Raw genomic sequence first — 21,055 nt, 5'->3', positions numbered from 1 at the left:
AATTTGAATGAACGAAGAAGAAAACAACGACTGGAGGATTTAAAAAGAAGTTTTTACAGCTTTCAACTTGAAGATACAAGAACAGAAAACATTAATCTTCTGATCTGAAATTATTTAATTAATAATTAATTTGAATTCTTAGAATTATTCTGAAAGAAAAGAACGTAAAAAGCTGTACTTCCTGCGACTTCCTGCTGAATATTTTAATGAAAACGAAGAAACCCGAACGTTGACGAAGATCACCGAACCCCCAGAAATTGATATTTTTTATCTACGCAATTTTCAAATTCCATTTCCAGCTCCATAAAACTGGAAATTAGTAATCGGTAATTAATTAACTTCAATCGTTCACTTATCGACGTTTCGATATCGTAAAATCGAATATTCGATATAAAATATCGACCGTGGTCGTCATCAGGGCCATCGATTTCATTCGCCTTGTTATTATTTTATTTTCGCATTTCGCGACAGCTGAGACGAAGGAAAAATTCCAGTCTACCTTCAACTAATACAAGTAATGAGTAAATTAAGTCATTAACTGCTTTGTTTCTTCGTATTCGTTGAAAATTTCTACACGTTTCGAATGTAGTAGGATCGCAAAATTTCGTAAAATCGACTTATGTGGCTGTATATTGGTCATCGGTGGCAGTGAAATTTTATATGAAGTGATCAAAAAGCTCGACGATCGACGTTGGGGATAACACTCGTATCCAAATGGATTCCAAATTATCAACGGATAACTATTCGGATTACTTCCTGGATGTGAATCAAACGATATCGGTGAAAGATGGAGAATTCAGCTGTTACTTGTGTAATGCGACGTACGAAAAAGGTAATTACAAAATTGGTAAATATTGCGTTAATTTGGTACATTTTTTTTGTTTTTTTCGCAACAAGATATCACTACGAAGATGTGTATTCGAAACACAATGTTTGAACACTTCACACTCGAGCTGATTGGAATCGAAAGTACGATCAAGTGCCAGAATACGTATAGTGCCAAACAACCATATGAAAATTTCACACGATAAACAACGATGCATTCACAGAGTCAAACTGACGAATGGGTTTAAAAATACGGTCCGTGTATGGCCTAAAGATACTGTATAAACAAACTCATCGTCGTTGTCGTTATCAGTACGAATATCGAGTGGGAAAAGCTTGCATACTTTTACCAATACCGAACAAGTTTGCATGAAACGGACTGTTGACATCTGTACGGTTTTTTGGTCGTTTGGCGTTTATTTATTACCACATCGAGAGCGTATTTGTAGTAAGATTTATATTTTATATTAAGATATTCCCACAATGTCTTCGTACGAAGAACTATGCGTGGAATGGTGCGATTTGGAAACGGAACGATGGTCTGCTTCAGGTATGAAATACGATACACGCGGTTGCATTTCGTTCGTTTAATTTCCTCTTTACTACTACTACATGTTTTTGTTCCTCTCTGGCATCGAGTTCGTAAACGTGTGTACAAACATCGTCGTCGTATCGAATGTTTTGGAAAAATATTTATTCGAATAACACAACACCTTGGTCTTGGTGTATCTTGATTGCTTACAATACAAATGTCGCAGTTGAATCGTTTCGATGGTGTTGCAAGAGTATCTTCGTCAGAAGTAAAACACCACCGTTCACTTATGATTTCAGATCTGCAGTTGGCCGCCGAGCTCGGAAAAACATTACTGGAACGTAACAAAGAGTTGGAATCGGCGCTGAAACAGCATCAGAATATTATCGAAGATCAGTCTCAAGAAATCGAAGTGAGTGGATTGAATAATTATGTCGTATTCGTGTATGGTTTGATCGAGATGATTAATATCGTGTCTGTGATGCGGGTTCCAGTACTTGACCAAACAAACTGCAGCTCTCAAGGAAGTGAACAGTTCTAGATTCAGGATCTACGAACAGCTAGAGATCAGTATTCAAGATTTGGAACACGATAATGTTACCCTTTCGCAGCAAAGTGCTGCCGATAAGAAGCAGATCAAGAGGTATGTAACGTGCAGATGTTCTTAATTTCGATATACGAGATAAAGACAGAGGTATTGATCGAACGTAATCGTCGTCGTCGTTTCTTTGCGATATTCTGTTTTTTTAACGTTTTATATTATTCGAGTAATGTAGAGTCAGAGTCTGTTAACGATGTGTCATGGGAAGATTTTTACTCTATGAAACTGTACCTAAACCTATATACTCGTAGTTGAATAGTCACTCTGAGTTCTGGGAAATTTTATGATCGTTTTTGGTTTATTAATTGTGGTTTAAAGACTATTCGTTAATTGGTTACATAACTTGTAAGCTGGTCAGCTGTTTGGTAATTACTTATATTTTTCGTGAATACGAATAGTTGAAAAATTCACGTTGTCGTACCTACGAAATAGGAAATACTAGATACGTTGCAAGGTATTTGGAATATTTTATTGGTCGTTAAATTATTCTAGTTCCTTTCTCGGTATAACGACCTGTAATTTTATTATTCGACGCTGCATTTTTATTTGTTCTGATTTTTGGCAAATGTACCTCTATCTACTTACGTCATAGAAGCTTGCTAAATATCTGTATGGTTCGTTCAAGAATTTTAGTATGCGCATGTGTAATTAGTTTGCAGTTTTGATCTTACGCATGCGCATTGTCGAGTTTCATTAATCACGACGAATTTGTGTTTGGTAATTTTCCGAATTGATTCTTCAATGACACTAAAATGTTGAAAATCATTTTCGATTCGTCTAGGAAATCAAACTGGAAATTAAGATCATTATGGTCAACTTGTGGGTTTTGTTTTGTAAGTTGAAGCTTGATCATCAAAAATCAGAAAGTCGTGGTCACTTTTAGCATACTTAGGTGGTCAGGATTGTAATATATTATTTTGAGCATAGAGCAGGTTTTTTTTTTGGTCAGAGGATTCCTCCAACTATACTTAAAAATTTTTTCTCTTATACTACTTTACATTTAAATAGTCAATCAAAGTGCACAAAAGTTCTAATTTGAAAAACTCTTGCATCAGATTCAGAAATTGAGAAAACTTCAATTTTGACTCTGCGCATGCGCATTTATGAACTTTTATGCTTTGTTTTACGCATGCGTAGTTGCGTAGTTTAGCAACACTGAATTCATTTTTACCACATCATGTATCTACAGCTCTGCTACAATGCTTTCCTCATGTTTCGGTTTTTCTTCACAAGTGAAGTGTTCTTGTAGCATTTTCGCGTTCGCCCCCCCCCTCGAAAAGCTTTTTTGACCCTGGAAAGAGATCAAATAGGGTTAGGAGATTGAAACTTGCAAAAGGCACTTCGGGTACAATGGTACATCCTCCCAATGTACTGTGAAAATTTGGACGTTCTAGGTCAATTTGGGGAGACTGTAGGCTCTTTCCTAAAGGTCGAAAAACACGTAAAATAGACCAAAAAAATCCACTTTTTTGACCCTGGAAAAAGGTCAAATAGGGTTAGAAGAATGAAACCTGCAAAATACACTCAAGTGGCACCATCCCATTGTATGCTGGACGTTTGAGCTCCTCAAGTCAATTCTAAGAGTGGGGCGGGGTCAAAAATAGGGTCAAAATCATGTTTTTCCCACCTTGAATGGGATGGGGGGTGACCTAGGAATCTGAAATTTGGATATGTTGTTTACAATGGCGGTACTCACCAATGGTATGAATTTGGGCTGTTTTCATTAATTTGGGGCCAAATTATGCGTCTCCAAAAAAATGACCTTTCTGTAATTTTCAACTTTGACCCTCCAAACTGCAGGGGTCAATTCCAGCTCCCAAGAGAACTCCATTCCCCAAGTTTGACTTTATTTGATCAATTAGAACAGGCTCCAGGTCATAAAATGTAAAATTCACCATTGTGCTGAAGCTGAAACTGTCTTATAAATGCTTACATAAATAAATAAAATGACTGGTCTACTGCAAATAGCCCCATTTTTGTTCAAAAATTTGGCTAAAAAGCTGACATGGCTCACGCTTATGATCAAGGATGGGAGGGAGGGAGGGAGGGAGGAAGGGTTGTCAATCTATTTCCATCGATTTTGGGCAAATCTTTTTCTCCTTCATTATTTATCATTATTTTTCTACAAATTCATAACTTCAAGTTTGAGAACATTTTAGCAAGAGCCATTTCAACAATATTTGACCAAATTCATTATTCAATGTGGTGTTTGGGGGAGAGGGAGTTGAGTGAAGATGAACTTGACCCTTGATTTACATAACACAATACATGTTCCAAATTTAGGAGGTCGTTTCATTTGACTTTTCAGACCTTTTCAAGGTGTTCTCAATTTTTCTGCCATTGCTAGAGCCCCTTCAAATTGATCTAGGATGCTGAAATTTTGTATGTACACTGAATGGGTATGTTGAATGTGCTTTTTGAAGGATTTCAAAATGTTTAGCCTCCTTCCTCGATTCTTTTCAGCTTCAAAAAAGTCAATTTGCACACCTTTTTTTTAAAGTGTTTGGATTTGTGTCATCACTGAAGCTTTTCTAAATTGATCTAGGAAGCTGAAATTTGGCACAAACGTTTTGACTTTTGAGGGCACCTTGAATGAGTCTTTTGAAAATTTCAATATTTTTTAACCCGCTTTACCCCTTTCTTCAGGTACAAAAAAGTGAACTTTTGCACTTTGTTGAGTATAGTTCTTGATAATATGATGAAGACGAGTCATCTAATTATGAGATAAAGAGAATGTTATTGCAAATGAAATTGCCTCCAGAAATGAGAAAACTTGAACATTTATACTGCGCATGCGCTGTTATCCATTCATGTGTATTACACATGCGCCATGCAATTTTTCAAAATTGAATAAGTATTGATAAAGTCATGGGTTGTATCAAATATAGGTAGGTACTGAGCACAAGAATGAACTCATTTCCTCCTGTTGACCTGTTTTTTTGTCAAAATTGCCAAACAATTAGTGTTTTTCAACTTAAGATTCGAAAAGTGCTGATTTTTGCAGAAATCCTGTGTTTTGCCAGAATTGCCCGAAAGTCCAGTTTTTTTTTTTGGTCAAAATTATCAAAAAAATCTTATTTTTTGGGTTTTAAAAAGTCAGAAAAAAGAGCTGTCTTCATCAGAAATTACCAAAAAAGTTCTGTTTTTTGTCAAAATTATCAAAAAGGTCTTGTTCCTTGTCAAAATTCATCAGAGTTTCATTTTTACCAAAATTGTCAAAAAAATCTAATTTTTTGCAAAACTTTTGGAAATGTCAAGGTTACTTTTTTTTGTGAGGATTGCTAAAGAAAAGTCCTCTTTTTGGTCAAATTTGTCAAAATTGTCAGAAAGTCCTATTTTTTGTCAAAGGTGTCAAAAGGCCTCATTTTTTGTCGAAATTGTCAAAAAAAAAAAGTAGGTATTTAAATCATTGAATAATAAATTTTTGAAAACTTTATCAAAATATCGATATTAAAAAGTGTTGAAGTTGTGAAAAAAAAACAAAATAAAAACATCCAAAAATTGCCAAAAAAAAACTGCGAAATTCTCGTCGAAAGTGCACAAAAAAACTTAATATTAATTAAATTGAAACCAGCCAAAAGATAAAAAGAATTCGGCAAATTTCAGGAAAATGAGTGAAAAGTGTGGACATTTTGTAAAAATGATGTAAAAACATTCAAGAAATCTTTTAAAGTATAAAAATTGTCCAAAAAATGATGAAAGTTTGGAAAAATTTTAGGAAAACGCAGAAAAAAGCTTCAAAATGTTGTGAAAAGTCAAAAGTGTTGAAAATTTTGTAAAATTTGTGTAAAAATACTCAAAAAAAAACCAAAAAAATATCTGTTACCAAAAACTTTGATGAATGTTGTAAAAACACTCCAAGAAACATTTTAACCTCTGAAACCCTCCAAAAATTTACACGAAATTTGGATAAAATTTGTCATAGATGCAGAGATATATCTTTGAAAATTTATTTTCATTTTCATTTCAATTTTTCAATTTGACTTTCCTATTTCTGTTTAGCTTATTTTGATTTTTCAGTTTGAGTTTGATTTTTATTCATTTATTTTTCTCATTTTAATTGTATTTTTTTTTGTTTCCTAGTTCAATTCTAGTTTTGAATGTTCAGTTCAATTTAATTGTAACTTTTATTAAACTTTGAAACATGCATTTGATTTCAACATCTCCATTCTCCAGTAAAGGTATTCATCAAGAAAAGTTGAGCTTTCATTTCGAATATTCTGTTACTGCTTTTAAAATAATTTCATTTCTGATTTTGAATCTGTTACCACATTCTGATATTTTGTCGTATTTTTCTTTTTATTTGGAATTCTAAATTTTCAGTAGTTGACTCGAGCAAAAAACATATTCCTAATGTTAACCTTCCTTTGGAGAGTAGCTGCGCATGCGCAGTTATTCATTTGTAGGTTTGCGCATGCGCAATGCGATACATTATGAATATGTTTGTATCGATTGAGTCATGTGATTTGTGCGTCCTGATCGCAAAAATGATCTCATTTTTTCGATCTGACTTTTTCACACCCTATAGTCTCCCCTCCATTCAAATTCCAAGGTGTTTGTCTTGCTCTTGCTTACTCTGCTTCTCTACTTTTGACATGCCCTACACTTTATTTTGTCAAAATTTCCTAGAAAAAACTCTTTCTTTCTTTCTTTTTTTCGTTTTTTGTCAGAATATCCAAAAAGATGCTGATTTTTGGCACAATTGCTTATAGTCCGGCATATGACAATAGGAGTAATTGCACCTCCTCCCCCCCGCCGATCCTCCGGGACAACTTTTTTCTTAAAAGGGACATCCTAAGGAACATTTTAAAGCAAACTTGCCAAAAAAAAAGTTGGCCTTACTTACAAAATGGCGGCCATTTTGATTGACAGGTCAGCCAAAATCGCAGATTTTGCGTTTTAACATAGGACTTGCACGAACTTTTTCAAACTTTACAAAGGTAGATCGAAAGATCATGCAAAAATTCATCACCTGTCAAAATTTGAAGTGTTTAAGTGTGTTTTTCGATTTTTGGTGAATTTTTGAAAATCGAATTAGGCCAAAAATGAGGGAAAAAATCAAAATTTTACCAAATTGACCGAGAAAGCTGAAATTTTGGATATACCGCATTTTCGACATGCCAAATCGATTGGAAACAATTTCAACTCGTTTTGAGCAGTTCTGGAGCCTCCAGCAGATTTTTAAAACTCGAAATTCCCACAAAATTCCATCAAATTGGAGTTAAAAAGCTATAATTTATTCTAAAAACTAATTTCAATACGCTACGAAGTACTGCAGATGAATTTCAAGTCGTTTTGGATCCTCCAGCGACTTTTTGATAATTCCTGAAGCCTCCTGCAGTTTTTTGAAACTTTAAATTTTCACAAAATTTCATCAAATGGAGATGGAAAGCTGAAATTTACTCTACACTCCAATTTTAACACCCTTTGAAGACGACTTCTGGTGGATTTCAAGCCATTTTAGAGCCTCCAACGACTTTTTTGAAAATTACTGGAGCCTCCAGTAGATTTTTGAAACTTGAAATTTCCCCAAAATTTCATCAAACCAAGATGGAGAGTCGAAATTCATTCTGCAAACTAATTTAAATACGCTACGAAGTTGACTGCTGGCGAATTTCAAGTCGTTTTGGCGCCTCCAGCAACTTTTTGAAAGGTTGTATGACGTTTTTTTGGAAAATTGAAATGTCCTAAAAGTAGCTGGAAGCTTCAAAACCATTTGAAACCACCATGTAGTCTGCGAAGTAAATTTCAGCTTGCCAACTCCATTTGATAAATTAATGTTGGGGAAATTTCAAGTTTCAAAAATCTACTGGAGGCTCCAGTAATTTTCAAAAAAGTCGCTGGAGGCCCTAAAATGACCTGAACCCACCTGAAGTCGTCTTCAGAGGGTGTTAAAATTGGAGTGTAGAGTAAATTTCAGCTTTCCATCTCCATTTGATGAAATTTTGTGAAAATTTAAAGTTTCAAAAATCTGCTGGAGGTTTCAGGAATTTTCAAAAAAGTCGCTGGAGGCTCCAAAACGACTTGAAATTCGCCTGCAGTACTTCGTAGCGTATTGAAATCAGTTTTTAGAATAAATTTTAGCTTTCTAACTCCAATTTGATGGAATTTTGTGGGAATTTCGAGTTTTAAAAATCTGCTGGAGGCTCCAGAACTGCTCAAAACGGGTTGAAACCGTTTCCAATCGATTTGGCATGTCGAAAATAGGGTATATATCAAATTTCAGCTTTCTTGGTTAATTTGGTAAAATTCTGATTTTTTCCTCATTTTTAAGACGTCCTGTATTTCGCCAGAACCGTTTTAAAGGTTTGGTTTTTTGTATCAAAATTGCCCTAAAGATCTAAGGTCCTATGTTAATCCAAGATTGCCAAATATGTCATGTTTTTCTGCCAAAATTGTAAAAAAAGGTTTTGTTTCTTGTCATAATTTATCAAAAAGTCCCATTTTTATCAAAATTGTCAAAAATTCTAATTTTTTGCTAAAAATGTTCACAATATTTTTTCAAAATTTTGTTAGTCACAAAATTTTTTTTTTTGCCAAATTGTTAAAAAGTCTCATTTGTGTAATAATTGCTAAAAAAAGGCTGTTTTTTGTCAAAATTGTCAAAAAATGACTTTTTTTCCTCAGAGTGTAAAAAATTCTGATTTTTTGTGGTAATTCCTAATAAGTTTATATTTTAACAAAAAATTCAAAGAGAAGTGAATTTTTCCCTAGTCTAAAAACGCCTGTTTTTTGTCAAAATGCTCAAAAGGATCCTCCTCCCCCCCCCCCACAAATTCATTAGAAAAGCACACGTTGGTGGAAAAAGGAGGAGGTGGTAAAAAGCCTCTAAACTTTGGTCCAAATGTGAAAAAAAATGTCAAATATAGTGTGACATATCGTTTCGTATATTTTCAAGAACCCTAAATACGAATATATGTATTCGCTTAAAACACTCCATCGAAAGGTAGAAACAGAAACAGGTATCCATCCATAATACTGTCTTGCTGACGTGTTGGACAATATGCGATGGCTCGGTGTCAGCATAAAATATGCCATGTATGAGTTCGTAATAGGCGTAGTTTTCAAAGAAGAAACAATAAGACGTTGACGACGATTCATTTAAATTAACATTAATAATCGACGCTGCCGATCCATTGCGTATGATTGTTCTGCTGCGTATGCGTACCACAAACGGTATTTAATTTCACTCCTTTTTCGTATCACGTGTGTCTACTGTCTCGTCTATGTCTATGTACATTTAATACGCAGGCGTTGTTTTAATTATCCGGTTTCACGTACCTACACTATAGCATGGTACTTAGTACTCGTATTAGTCCCTCCCTTCATAACCCAGAACCCTCTTGTAGATTTCATCTTACGTCGGCTAATTCATTTATTTATTCGTTTCAGTTTATTGGAAACAATACAATCGTTAGAGAATAAATGCGACGAACTGCAGCAGCAGCTAGACAAAAAGACATTAGAATTGGAAAACGAGAAACGACAACGTAATACCGCTAACCATGCAAATGAACCGACCGCAGCCGCCACCGACGACAATAAAGATGCGATATACGATAACTTCCATAACCAGCCCACCGACGTGTGTACAAATTGCTCAGAAATACTTACTCGACTTCAAGAAGCGAAAGCATCTAATGTCAAAGAACAAAGAACCATCGATGATTTGAAAGATCAGTTATCCGTTGTTTTACAGGTAGGGTTAAGTACTCGTATATCGACATGTACCTAGTAGTACTTATTACAGAGACAGACATGCGTAACCCGTATACTTGTGTAGTTCGAGAGATGGGTGAGGAGAATAGGGGCGAAGAGGGGCAAGCGTGGTGTATGTAGACTTCGCAAGTATTTATGTGAACGTATGTCGAATACTAATTATTGATTCTATTTATAGGATAACGATTATTTGAGGAATCAAGTCGATGATATGCGAAGTAAAGAAGATGAAATGAAAAGCGTCCAAGATGAATTGGCAACGTTGGAACAGATCCGGTAAGCGAGCGTTATTATGAAATATCCCAGAAGATTATCAAAAAAAAAAAAAAAAAAAAAAAATGGATTCTTTAGAAAAATTGTTGGGAGTTTAATTTGAATCAATTTAACTAAGTAACTAATATACGAGTGTATGGAATGTTGAAAAAATATCATTTAGAAAAGTCTTGAATGGAATAAAAAAATTACTCGATGGAATTTTTTCGAGGAAATGGTTGAATATTGAGAGATGATTTTTTAGCATTTTTGAATTATCGCATTAACGAAATGTAGAGGAAACGAACTATGTGTAAATTGAGATAATATGTTAATATCGCGGGTTCATACGTCAATTTCATACATAAACGACCTTGTAAATTATACATGGAAAGAGAAAAAAACGCGGTAATAATCAAACATAGTTGTCTAATTACGTCAAAATTGCGGAAAACCGTCGTATACCGACATTTAACAATAAAAATACATTAAAATGTTACAGTTTCGAAAACCACCAAAATCACGTAGGCATTAAATTGTTTTTTAAAATGAAAAATAAATTTTAGCGTTGAACAAAAGTCGAAGTGATGAAGAAAATTGAGGATGAGATTTTTTAGACTGATTTTTTTCTGAATGAAGAATGATTATTGGAAGAGGGGAGACTGCAAAAAATTCATTTCAGAGCACGTAGTCCGGCATATGACAATAGGAGTAATTGCACCCCCCCCGCCGATCCTCCGGGACAACTTTTTTCTTAAAGGGGACATCCTAAGGAACATTTTAAAGCAAACTTGCCAAAAAAAAAGGTGGCCTTACTTACAAAATGGCGGCCATTTTGATTGACAGGTCCGCCGAAATCGCAGATTTTGCGTTTTAACAAAGGACTTGCACGAACTTTTTGAAACTTTACAAAGGTAGATCGAAAGATCATGCGAAAATTTATCACCTGTCAAAATTTCAAGTGCTAAAGTGGGTTTTTCGATTTTTGGTGAATTTTTGAAAATCGAATTCAGGCCAAAAATGAGGGAAAAAATCAAAATTTTACCAAATTGACCGAGAAAGCTGAAATTTGGGATATACCCTATTTTCGACATGCCAAATCAATTGGAACCGGTTTCAACCCGTTTTGAGCAGTTCTGGAGCCTCCAGCAGATTTTTGAAACTCGAAGTTCCCACAAAATGCCATCAAATTGGAGTTGTAAAGCTGAAATTTATTCTAAAAACTAATTTCAATACGCTACGAAATACTGCAGGTGAATTTCAAGTCGTTTTGGATCCTCCAGCGACTTTTTGAAAATTCCTAAAACCCTTCAGCAGATTTTTGAAACAATTAATTTTCACAAAATTTCATCATGGAGATGGAAAGCTGAAATTTACTCTACACTCCAATTTTAACACCCTTTGAAGACGACTTCAGGTGGGTTCAAGTCATTTTAGGGCCTCCAGCGACTTTTTTGAAAATTACTGGAGCCTCCAGTAGATTTTTGAAACTTGAAATTTCCCCAACATTAATTTATCAAATGGAGTTGGCAAGCTGAAATTTACTTCGCAGACTACATGGTGGTTTCAAATGGTTTTGAAGCTTCCAGCTACTTTTAGGAAATTTCAATTTTCCAAAAAAACGTCATACAACCTTTCAAAAAGTTGCTGGAGGCGCCAAAACGACTTGAAATTCACCAGCAGTCAACTTCGTAGCGTATTGAAATTAGTTTGCAGAATGAATTTCGGCTCTCCATCTTAGTTTGATGAAATTTTGGGGAAATTTTTTAGTTTCAAAAATCTACTGGAGGCTCCAGTAATTTTCAAAAAAGTCGCCGGAGGCCCTAAAATGACTTGAACCCACCTGAAGTCGTCTTCAAAGGGTGTTTAAATTGGAGTGTAGAGTAAATTTCAGCTATCCATCTCCATTTTATGAAATTTTGTGTAAATTTAAAGTTTCAAAAAACTGCTGGAGGCTTCAGGAATTTTCAAAAACTCGCTGGAGGCGCCAAAACGACTTGAAATTCATCAGCAGTCAACTTCGTAGCGTATTGAAATTAGTTTGCAGAATGAATTTCAACTCTCCATCTTAGTTTGATGAAATTTTGGGGAAATTTCAAGTTTCAAAAATCTACTGGAGGCTCCAGTAATTTTCAAAAAAATCGTTGGTGGCTCTAAAATGACTTGAAATTCACCAGAAGTCGTTAAATTTTTGCATGATCTTTCGATCTACCTTTGTAAAGTTTCAAAAAGTTCATGCAAGTCCTTTGTTAAAACGCAAAATCTGCGATTTCGGCGGACCTGTCAATCAAAATGGCCGCCATTTTGTAAGTAAGGCCAACTTTTTTTTTGGCAAGTTTGCTTTAAAATGTTCCTTAGAATGTCCCCTTTAAGAAAAAAGTTGTCCCGGATGATCGGCGGGGGGAGGGGTGTAATTACTCCTATTGTCATATGCCGGACTAACCAGAAGTCAATTTTGAGCATGTTTGATGTTTTTTTTTTTACTGAAATTTGGAGAATATTTGAACGAAAATTGCTCAAACTTGGAATTATTTAGGATTGGTTTAGCGTGGCTCTAGATTAAGTTTTGAGTGGGAATGACGTTGACCTTAAATTCTTCTCTGTGTAAATTTTCAAAATGGTGTGTAGAGAGGTGAAAATGGCCAAAAAGTCAGCAAGGTGGGTATCAAATCGAAAGAAAATGCAATAAATCCAAAAATGAGCTTTCTTGAACAATTTGGAAGTGAGGAATCTGGGGTTTTTGTGGTTTTTTGAGTTGGAACCCCTTTTCATTGAAATAGTGTCAAGCCCCCTTCCCCTCAAATTGACCTTGAAGGCTGAATTGGCAGAAATTTGGAGTGTGCGTTTAATAGGTGCACTAAATGCGACTTTAAGAGGGTTTAAAGACTTCTCAACCATTCCTCCCTTTTTTTCCATTTGCAAAAAAGTGTATTTTAATTCATTTTTTTTTTGGTTTTTGTTTTGATTTTGTTCCTTCGGTGACCCCCCCCCCCATTTCAATCTTCATTCAAATGACCTGGGAAGCTAAATTTGGCGTATACGTTAAGAGAGTGCACTAAAGTGTTCTTTTTGAGGTTTAGAATTTTCAGTCATGACCACTATCTCTTTTCAAAGACAAAAAAGTAGATTATCCCGCCTTTTTTCACAGTTTTCACGTTTTTAGCTCAATTTTCCTTTGATTAAAGCCTAAAAGGTAAAACAAAACAAACAAGAAAGTCTTAACACGAATCCGGAAGTAAGGTGATTCATTTTGGAGTCACAGAGGTCCATTTTCTAAGGCATATCCGTCTAACAATTTGGTTTTTTTTTACACAAGTTAGATACTTAAGGTCATCTCAGGTGAAGGCATTTTGACAAAAAATTCACCTCTGTCCAAATTTTTGAGAGAGGTAGGAGGGGGAGGAAAATGGCCAAAAAATTCACAAATCGCTCAACATATCCAAAATTATTCACACACCCCCCCCCCCCAACTAAATTTAGAGGAGAGAAAACTGGGGTTTTGTGTTTCTTGACCTTGAAAACCCATTTGTCACACCCTCCTCCACTCCTTTTAATTGCCCTAGAAAGCTAGTCAAACACATTGGAAGGGTGCTCTAGGTATGCATTTGTGCGATTTTGACTTTTCAATCCCTCACCCCCACCACTTTATAGCTAATTAGCAACAAAAAGTGGATTTTTTGTGCCTTTTTCAAAATAGTGTTTGATTTTGTCATCAGTAGATGTATTTAGAGGGTAATTGAACAAAACCGCAAAACTGCACAGCCCTATGCGCTGACTGCACAGTTTATTTGCAATGCTCTGATTGCACAGAGACTGCGCAGTCAGCAACCGCTCCCTGTTTGTGTCCAGTAAAAACTTGAATTTTTTGCGCCTTTTTTCAGTTTTAAATTCTGTATAGTTGCTGGTACTTTTCTCAAGACCATCTCCAAAGGTCATCGCTGCCTGTCTGGCCACTGAACCTGAAGATCATTGACCAATCTGTTTGGCTTTTCAGGGTCATCTGTCTTTCTATCTAGCAGCATCTAGCCTCTTGTAAGGGCATTGACCCATGTGGCTGCCTTTCCAAAGTTGTCTGTCTGGCCTCTTAAGGTCATTGACCCTTCAGTCTGGACATTAAACGCTACTGAGCCATCTGCCTAGCACCCCAAAATCGTCTATCTGTCATTTTAAGGTCGTTGACCCATCTGTTTGGCTTCTAACGGTGGTCTGTCTTCCATCTTCCTATATGATCTCTTGATAAGGTCATTGACCTGTGTTGCTGAACTTTTAAGGTCATTGACCCTTCTGTCTGGTTTTTCAAAGTCATCTGTCCGGCATATTGAGGTCATTAACCCTTATGTCTGGACATTCAACGTTGCTGATCCATCTGTCTAATTCCCCAAAATCGTCTTTCTGTCCTTTTAAAGTCGTTGACCCATCTGTTTGGTTTCTCAAGGTTGACTGTGTTCCTAGCGGGTCTCTTAATAAGGTCACCAACCCGTGTGACCGGACTTTCAAGGTCATTGACCCTTCTGTCTGGTTTCTCAAAGTCATCTGTCTGGCATATTGAGGTCATTGAACCGTCTGTCTGATCTTCCCAAAGCCACCAACCCATTTGTCCAGCCTCCCAAGGTAGTGTGTCTACAGCTGTCTAGCCCCTCAAAGTCATTGACCCGTCAATATGGTTTCCCAAGGTCGTTTGTGCAACTGTCAGGTTTCTTAAGGCAGGGTGTCCACAGGTCTGGAAAACCTGGTAAAGTCAGGGAATTTGGTCGGTCTGGAAAAGTCAGGGAATTTCGTAATTTTCACGCAAAATCTCTGGAATTTTGAAAAAACGATCAATTGAAAATTCTGAATTAGGACCTGTGATGTAAGAAAAACACTGTTTTTCACTTCTCGAAACGCAAATTTTCAGAAGCTTTTGCCTTCGCTTCGCTCGGGCTTCTTTTCTTTTTCAAAGGCAACATGAAAATTTCTAGATTATAAAAATCAAGCTTTCATGCCAAAAAGTGAACTCCTCACGAAAAAAACATCGTGCTTAAGCATCTCGAAATACATACAAATTTACAAGAGTTTTCGCCCTCGCTTGAGCCTGTTCTGTTTTATTTTTCAAAATCAACTTCCTTCAAAAAAAACATAGATAGGTAATTCAAATATTCTAAAATTTTAAAAGCCAAAAAAAAAGCTACTGGTCCTCACTAAAAAAACCAAACATAATTCAAATATTCTAACATTTTAAAAGCCAAAAAAAAGCTACTCGTCCTCACATAAAAAAACCTCGTTTTTATGACTCTCAAAACTCAAATTCTCAGAAGCTTCCGCCCTCGCTTCGCTCGAGCCTGTTCTCTTTTATTTTTCAAGAGTAAACTTCCTTCAAAAAAACATCCATTCCAATATTAAAATTTAAAAAACCAAAAAATAAACATTCTTCGCATTCAAAAAAAAACTCGTTTTCAGGCATCTTGAAATGAAAATTTTCGAAAGTTCTCGCCCTCGCTTCGCTCGGGCCAATTTGTCTCTCATTTTGAAATGAACAAATTTCACATTTTGAAGCCTTCAAAAATCAAAAAAAGAAAAGAAAAATTTTCATAAGTTATATGAATACATAGGTATTTTATCAATTGGCCAAACTCGATGCATGTTTTATTCATTTTTAATTAGAAAAGTTAATAATCAAAGTTGAGCTGTTTTTTTATATCCGAAGAAGTATCCAGTTCAAAGAGAAGCTTATGAAAAAAATTACCCCCCCTTTTTTTTTTAAATTAAAGTACGGGGTGAGCATAGAAAATAGAGAAAAATGGTCTGGAAAAATGGAAAGATTCGTCTGGAAAACCTGGAAAAGTCAGGGAAAATCATTTCCAGAAATGAGTGGACACCCTGTAAGGTCATTGACCCGTCTGTCTGACATTCCAAGGTTGTCTGTCTGGTCGCTTAAGGTCATCGACGTGTATCGCTGGGCACTCAAGGTCACTGAGCCGTCTGTCTAGCCCTCTCCAAAAATTGTCTGTCTGGCTGTCTGTCTTCTTAAGGTCATTGACCCTTCTGTCTGGAAATTCAATGTTACCAAGCCATCTGTCTAGCTCCCCAAAATCGTATATCTGTCATTTTAAGGTCGTTGACCTATCGGTTTGGCTTTTAAAGGTCGTCTGTCTTCCTATTTGGTCTCTTAATAAGGTCATTGACCCTTATGTCTGGACTTTTAAGGTCATTGGCCCTTCTATCTGATTTCTCAAGTTATCTGTTTGACTGCCTGGTATATTGAGGTCATTGATCCGTCTGTCTGACCTTCCCAAAGTCACTGAACCATTTGTCTTGCCTCCCAACTTCCCAAGGTAGTGTATCTATAGCTGTCTGGCCTATCGAAGTCATTGACCCTTATGTCTGGACATTCAACGTTGCTGAGCCATCTGTCTAATTCCCCAAAATCGTCTGTCTGTCCTTTTAAAGTCGTTGACCCATTTGTTTGGTTTCTCAAGGTTTATCAGGTCTCTTAATAAGGTCACTGACCCGTGTGATTGTACTTTCAAGGTCATTGACCCTTGTGTCTGGTTTCTCAAAGTCATCTGTCTGGCATATTGAGGTCATTGATCCGTCTGTCTGACATTCCCAAAGCCACCGACCCATTTGTCTAGCCTCCCAAGGTAGTGTATCTATAGCTGTCTGAGGTCATTGACCCTTATGTCTGGACATTCAACGTTGCTGAGCCATCTGTCTAATTCCCCAAAATCGTCTGTCTGTCCTTTTTAAGTCGTTGACCCATTTATTTGATTTCTCAAGGTTTATCGGGTCTCTTAATAAGGTCACTAACCCATGTGACTGGACACTCAAGGTCATTGACCCTTCTGTCTGGTTTCTCAAAGTCATCTGTCTGGCATATTAAGGTCATTGATCCGTTTGTCAGACCTTCCCAAATCCACCGACCCATTTATCCAGCCTCCCAAGGTAGTGTGTCTACAGCTGTCTAGCCCCTCAAAGTCATTGACCCTCAATATGGCTTCCCAAGGTCGTTTGTATTACTGTCAGGTTTCTTAAGGCCACTGACCCATCTGTATGACCTTCCAATGTTGGCTGTCCAGCCTCTTAAGGTCATTGACCTGTATCACTGAGCACTCAAGGTCACTAATCCGTTTGTATAGCCCCCCTCCAAAAATTGTCTGTCTGTCTTCTTAAGGTCATTGGCCCGTGTGTCTGGACTTTCAAGGTCATTGACCCCTGAAATGATAATTTTGGTTTTTGAAAGTTGAACATAATGAAGATTTATCGCATATTTTTTCCTAACTTTTAAGCGTCAGTCACTATGAAGATATTAGTAAATTTACAATTGTTTTTTGATTTTTTTTCAGACTGGGAAATTTGTGTAAAAGATGTCTAAGAAGCGCCGTAGCTACCGAAGATTTCAGCAGCGCTGACGAGCTGTCTTCTGTATTGATGACCAACGACGACGATGAGGACGAAATACTCGCCAACATCAGATCTGCTGTTGCTGATTTCAGCCTTGACAAATCGGTACGTTTTGTACCTACCAAATTTGTATTTCATTTTATCTGTACGGGGACACCCCCCCCCCCCCCCGTTATCGGTTTGTTTATAGTAACCATGAATTACCCAGATGTATAGAAATCTTCATGAAGAAAACCCTTCGATAATTTTTTGGCTTCTGTAATTCAATTTGTCAATTTTTGACGGATTTTTGAAATTTTGAAAAATATTGTTTTTTTTTTATTCTTTGGGTGACAATTTTTCATCAAAAATACATTTTGAATATTTTTCGTGTAAAATTGATGAAAATTTGTTCCCTGATCAATATTAATCTCTCAAAACTAGATTTTAACGCATTCGGCGGAAATTAATCGTGTATTTTTGCTTTCTGTCCTTTCGATCTCGCTGCAGGATAATGGCGAAAACCCGTACAGACAGCTGGTGGAAAAATACGAAGCGTTGTGTAAAATGCAAGAGCAACAAAATCACCAAAGACCGCGATCCAAAGTACCATCTAAGCCCGGCTCCGGTTCGACTATCCCTACTGCCGGAATATCGTTACAAGACGAACTGCGAGCTATCGGAGGCTACTACGACGGTGGCATCAGCAGACCGGCTTTACGAGCCATCGAAACGGACAGCGAATGCGAAGAAGAGCCCATCATCAAGCCGAAAACCACCACCCCAGCACCGCCGACGTCGATCAGCAGCGGCAGCATCAGTCCGAAAACCACCTCTGACGGAGACCTGCTGACAAAATCAACGCAGACCGAAGTGCTGGTCGGATCGTTGCCCGGATCATTCTTGTGCCGTATCTCGGACGGTAACGATTGCCAGTTCAGTATCTACGACGATGCTAGTCCGATCGAGAGTCGATTCCGCAAAACGCCCGAATACAGGCATCTTTTCCGAGAAATATTCGCCGTACTTAAACGGGCTGCTGAGGCTAAAGACGAAGGCGAAACGTTACCTTTGCTAGATGATCGATTACCAGCCTCGGCCGCTGCCGCAGCTTTGGCCCACCAAGTAGCAGATAATCATCCTAAAGTACCTCCTGTCACACCGGCTCGAGAAGACGTACCTTTTATTCCACCGTTATCGTCGTCGTCGCCATTGCTACCGCCTGCTCCGGTACAAGAACAAGACGAACAACAGATCATCAACGATTTGAAAACCGAGCCGAAATCCGCTGCCCCAAAGGAAGCGGAACAAGATAAGAACGCGATGGCAGCGACGACCACAACAGCGACCTCTGATGAGAAATGCGACCCTGCCGAAGACCCCAACAACGCTGCTGTACCAGCTCCTCGAGACATCATGGAGCAGCTGGCAGCCGGAGTTAAGCTGCGAGACTCGAAACGAGACCGTAGAGTGAACGCTGTCCATCATCACGCCTCGCCGTCGCCGTCTCCGTGTAGCTCTAGATCGGCTAGTAAACGCAGAGCCGGAAGTAAAGCTCGCAGGAAGAGGGAACGTTTGACCGATAGCCCCAGCAGGTCCAGAGAACGACATCAACAGAAATCCAACCGGCCGGTAGATAGCGAGTTGCTGAATATGCCCGACGTTGTCGTTCAAAGACCTCATCACAAAGAACGACCCGTATCCATGTTCGGTTTCTGCGGCGGAAGCTCCTCAGCTTCCAAGGAAGTAGCCAAATTGAAAATACTCGAGAAATCGTACGCCGAAGTCCTTCGTATGGGTATGACGCGTAAAAAGAGCACATCTGTGTCGAAAATACATCAAGTTTAATCGCTTCTTCTTCCCCTCTCACTTCCACTTTCACCTTCTCCCTTATGTATTTTCTCTTCCCCCCTTTCTATCGTACCCAGTTGGCCTAATTCAATTGTGCTCTTCGATCAACCTTCCCCCTTCCCCTTCCCCTTCCACGTCTCCCTTATAACGTTATTTCTCGAAGAATTTTATATAATTTATTGTTTTCAAACAAGCAGGTAGCTTAATTTTGTTATTTAATGTTTTCGTTGAGCAGCTGAAAAAATTATCGCTTTTTTTTCGCTTCGACTATTTGCGATTTTCGCAATACCTACGTTAATTTCTCAGCTCCGATTCTTTTTCGCTTATTTTAGCTCGACAATGTACTGAATCGAATGCTTAAGGTTTATTTTAATAATTTTATTTATTTATTCATTTTTGTTATTTTCGAAACTGGAAATGATGAAACCAAGCTCGAGTCTTTGAAAAGAGAAAAAAAAAGTTAAAACGAAGCATTTTAGATTGTTAATTTTTTTAAACGACTGGCTTTTTTTTTATTTTGTTCTCATAAAAGCATTGCCATTTTTAATTTCGTTTTATTTTTTTAGTACTTATTTAATTATTTTTTTTTCTATTATTTGGGTTATCGAGTAACTTAGATAATAAGATTTGAATGTTTTTCTTTCAAACATTGTATTCTAAATACGTCAGCGTCTAGTCATTTTTTTTATTATTATTTTCTAAGGAATCGTAAGTTTTCCTATTGTTTGTTTATGCTGCAAAATCAAAACATAAAGTCGACGTGAAAAATATTGTAATTTGTAGGTTGTGTGTGTTTGTGTGTGTGTGTGGGTAACGATAATATTTATATACTTACCCATGTCGATGTCGGTTCGTATCGATGATTGGTCAGATTTTTCATCATCATCGTAGTCGTAAAACTAGCAGCGAAATAATTTTCAACGATCGAATCGTCATGAGGAGTTCGATAATAATTTAATTTTATCATACTTATATTATTTGAAGATAATAACCAAATTTTTAAGTTGTACGTATTTTGTTTTTTTTTCGACTTAATTCAACGTTGGTCTTTCATTACCTATTTAAATTGATCGAAAATGCAAAAAAAAAAACGTTACGTTAAGTAACGTTGTAATTTATTACCGATGTAAATTTTTCTCTTTTTTTTATTTCGAAGAAATATAATTATTGTGAATTGTTTGATTACTTAGTTAAAGATTTACCTACATTCACGTTTGTAATTGTGCCATGTTTTTAGTTTATTACGATTACCTATACATAAAGATAGAATAATATCATTCCGAGATGCATTCCTAGCTCGCGACGCAGACTAAATTCTCAATATTTATTCGAAGTTTATTTTAAAAGGTTTTTTTTTTCTTGAGTATTTTTCATTCAACGCTTGTAGCGTTATAAATTGCTTATTTTAGTTATGTTTTTTTTTTTTTTGTTTCTAATACATTCCATTGGGTTTTTGGTTATTAACTTTTTGCCGGAGATTTGACGAGAAAAATAGAATAAGTAACGGTGTAATATTTATTTTTTGTTTCTTTGTAATATTGGATCATTGGTGTTACTGTTATCGATGTGTAATAGGAATAAATAATGCTGACTCGAGTGTGTTTCTGATTACTTTCCTACCAGAGTCATTTGCGAATGAATTAGAAGGTTCTGGTTCTATTTTTGCGATTAAGGGTATAATCGAGTGTTGAAAATGATGATTCTACAGGGTGTTCGGTAAGTGGTGGTACAAACTTCAGATTTGGATACAACCGGGTACGACTAAGAAAAAAGTTGGTGTGAAAGTGTGGCCTATCTTCAAAATTGAAAGGGCAAAGTTATGTTTTCAAAATCCAAGAGCCAAAATCCAATTTTGACCATGGGGGCGGGTAGTACTTAGAAAAATGAACAAAATTATCTATTATGACTTTTTGCCT

The 21,055-nt window shown here is 36.8% G+C and overlaps 1 protein-coding gene across 4 annotated transcripts; it reads left to right on the top strand.

Annotated features, from left to right (window-relative positions):
* Positions 1-248: 248 nt before the first annotated feature.
* Positions 249-20,735, top strand: centrocortin (cerebellar degeneration-related protein 2-like). 4 transcript variants are annotated; one of them, XM_065347150.1, is made up of 8 exons: positions 249-514; positions 593-832; positions 1,657-1,769; positions 1,852-2,000; positions 9,351-9,657; positions 9,856-9,953; positions 17,252-17,414; positions 17,799-20,735. In XM_065347150.1, the coding sequence occupies exons 2-8, from the start codon at positions 715-717 to the stop codon at positions 19,134-19,136; spliced, it is 2,286 nt and encodes a 761-aa protein (XP_065203222.1). In that variant the 5' UTR covers positions 249-514; positions 593-714; the 3' UTR covers positions 19,137-20,735. The 4 variants fall into 4 exon arrangements, with proteins under 4 accessions (XP_065203222.1, XP_065203214.1, XP_065203206.1 ...); XM_065347142.1 differs by having other exon boundaries at positions 590-832; XM_065347134.1 differs by having other exon boundaries at positions 249-832.
* Positions 20,736-21,055: the final 320 nt, after the last annotated feature.

This window comes from Planococcus citri, chromosome 1 (assembly GCF_950023065.1).
Source record: "Planococcus citri chromosome 1, ihPlaCitr1.1, whole genome shotgun sequence".
In the NCBI taxonomy this organism is placed as follows: domain Eukaryota; kingdom Metazoa; phylum Arthropoda; class Insecta; order Hemiptera; family Pseudococcidae; genus Planococcus; species Planococcus citri.
This window is presented reverse-complemented; position numbering and strand designations above follow the sequence as displayed.

Coding starts and splice junctions, on each gene's coding strand:
- centrocortin (XM_065347150.1), top strand. CDS start 715: ATGGATTCCAAATTATCAACGGATAACTATTCGGATTACTTCCTGGAT. Junction 833..1,656: donor TAATGCGACGTACGAAAAAG/GTAATTACAAAA, acceptor TTATGATTTCAG/ATCTGCAGTTGGCCGCCGAG. Junction 1,770..1,851: donor ATCAGTCTCAAGAAATCGAA/GTGAGTGGATTG, acceptor TGCGGGTTCCAG/TACTTGACCAAACAAACTGC.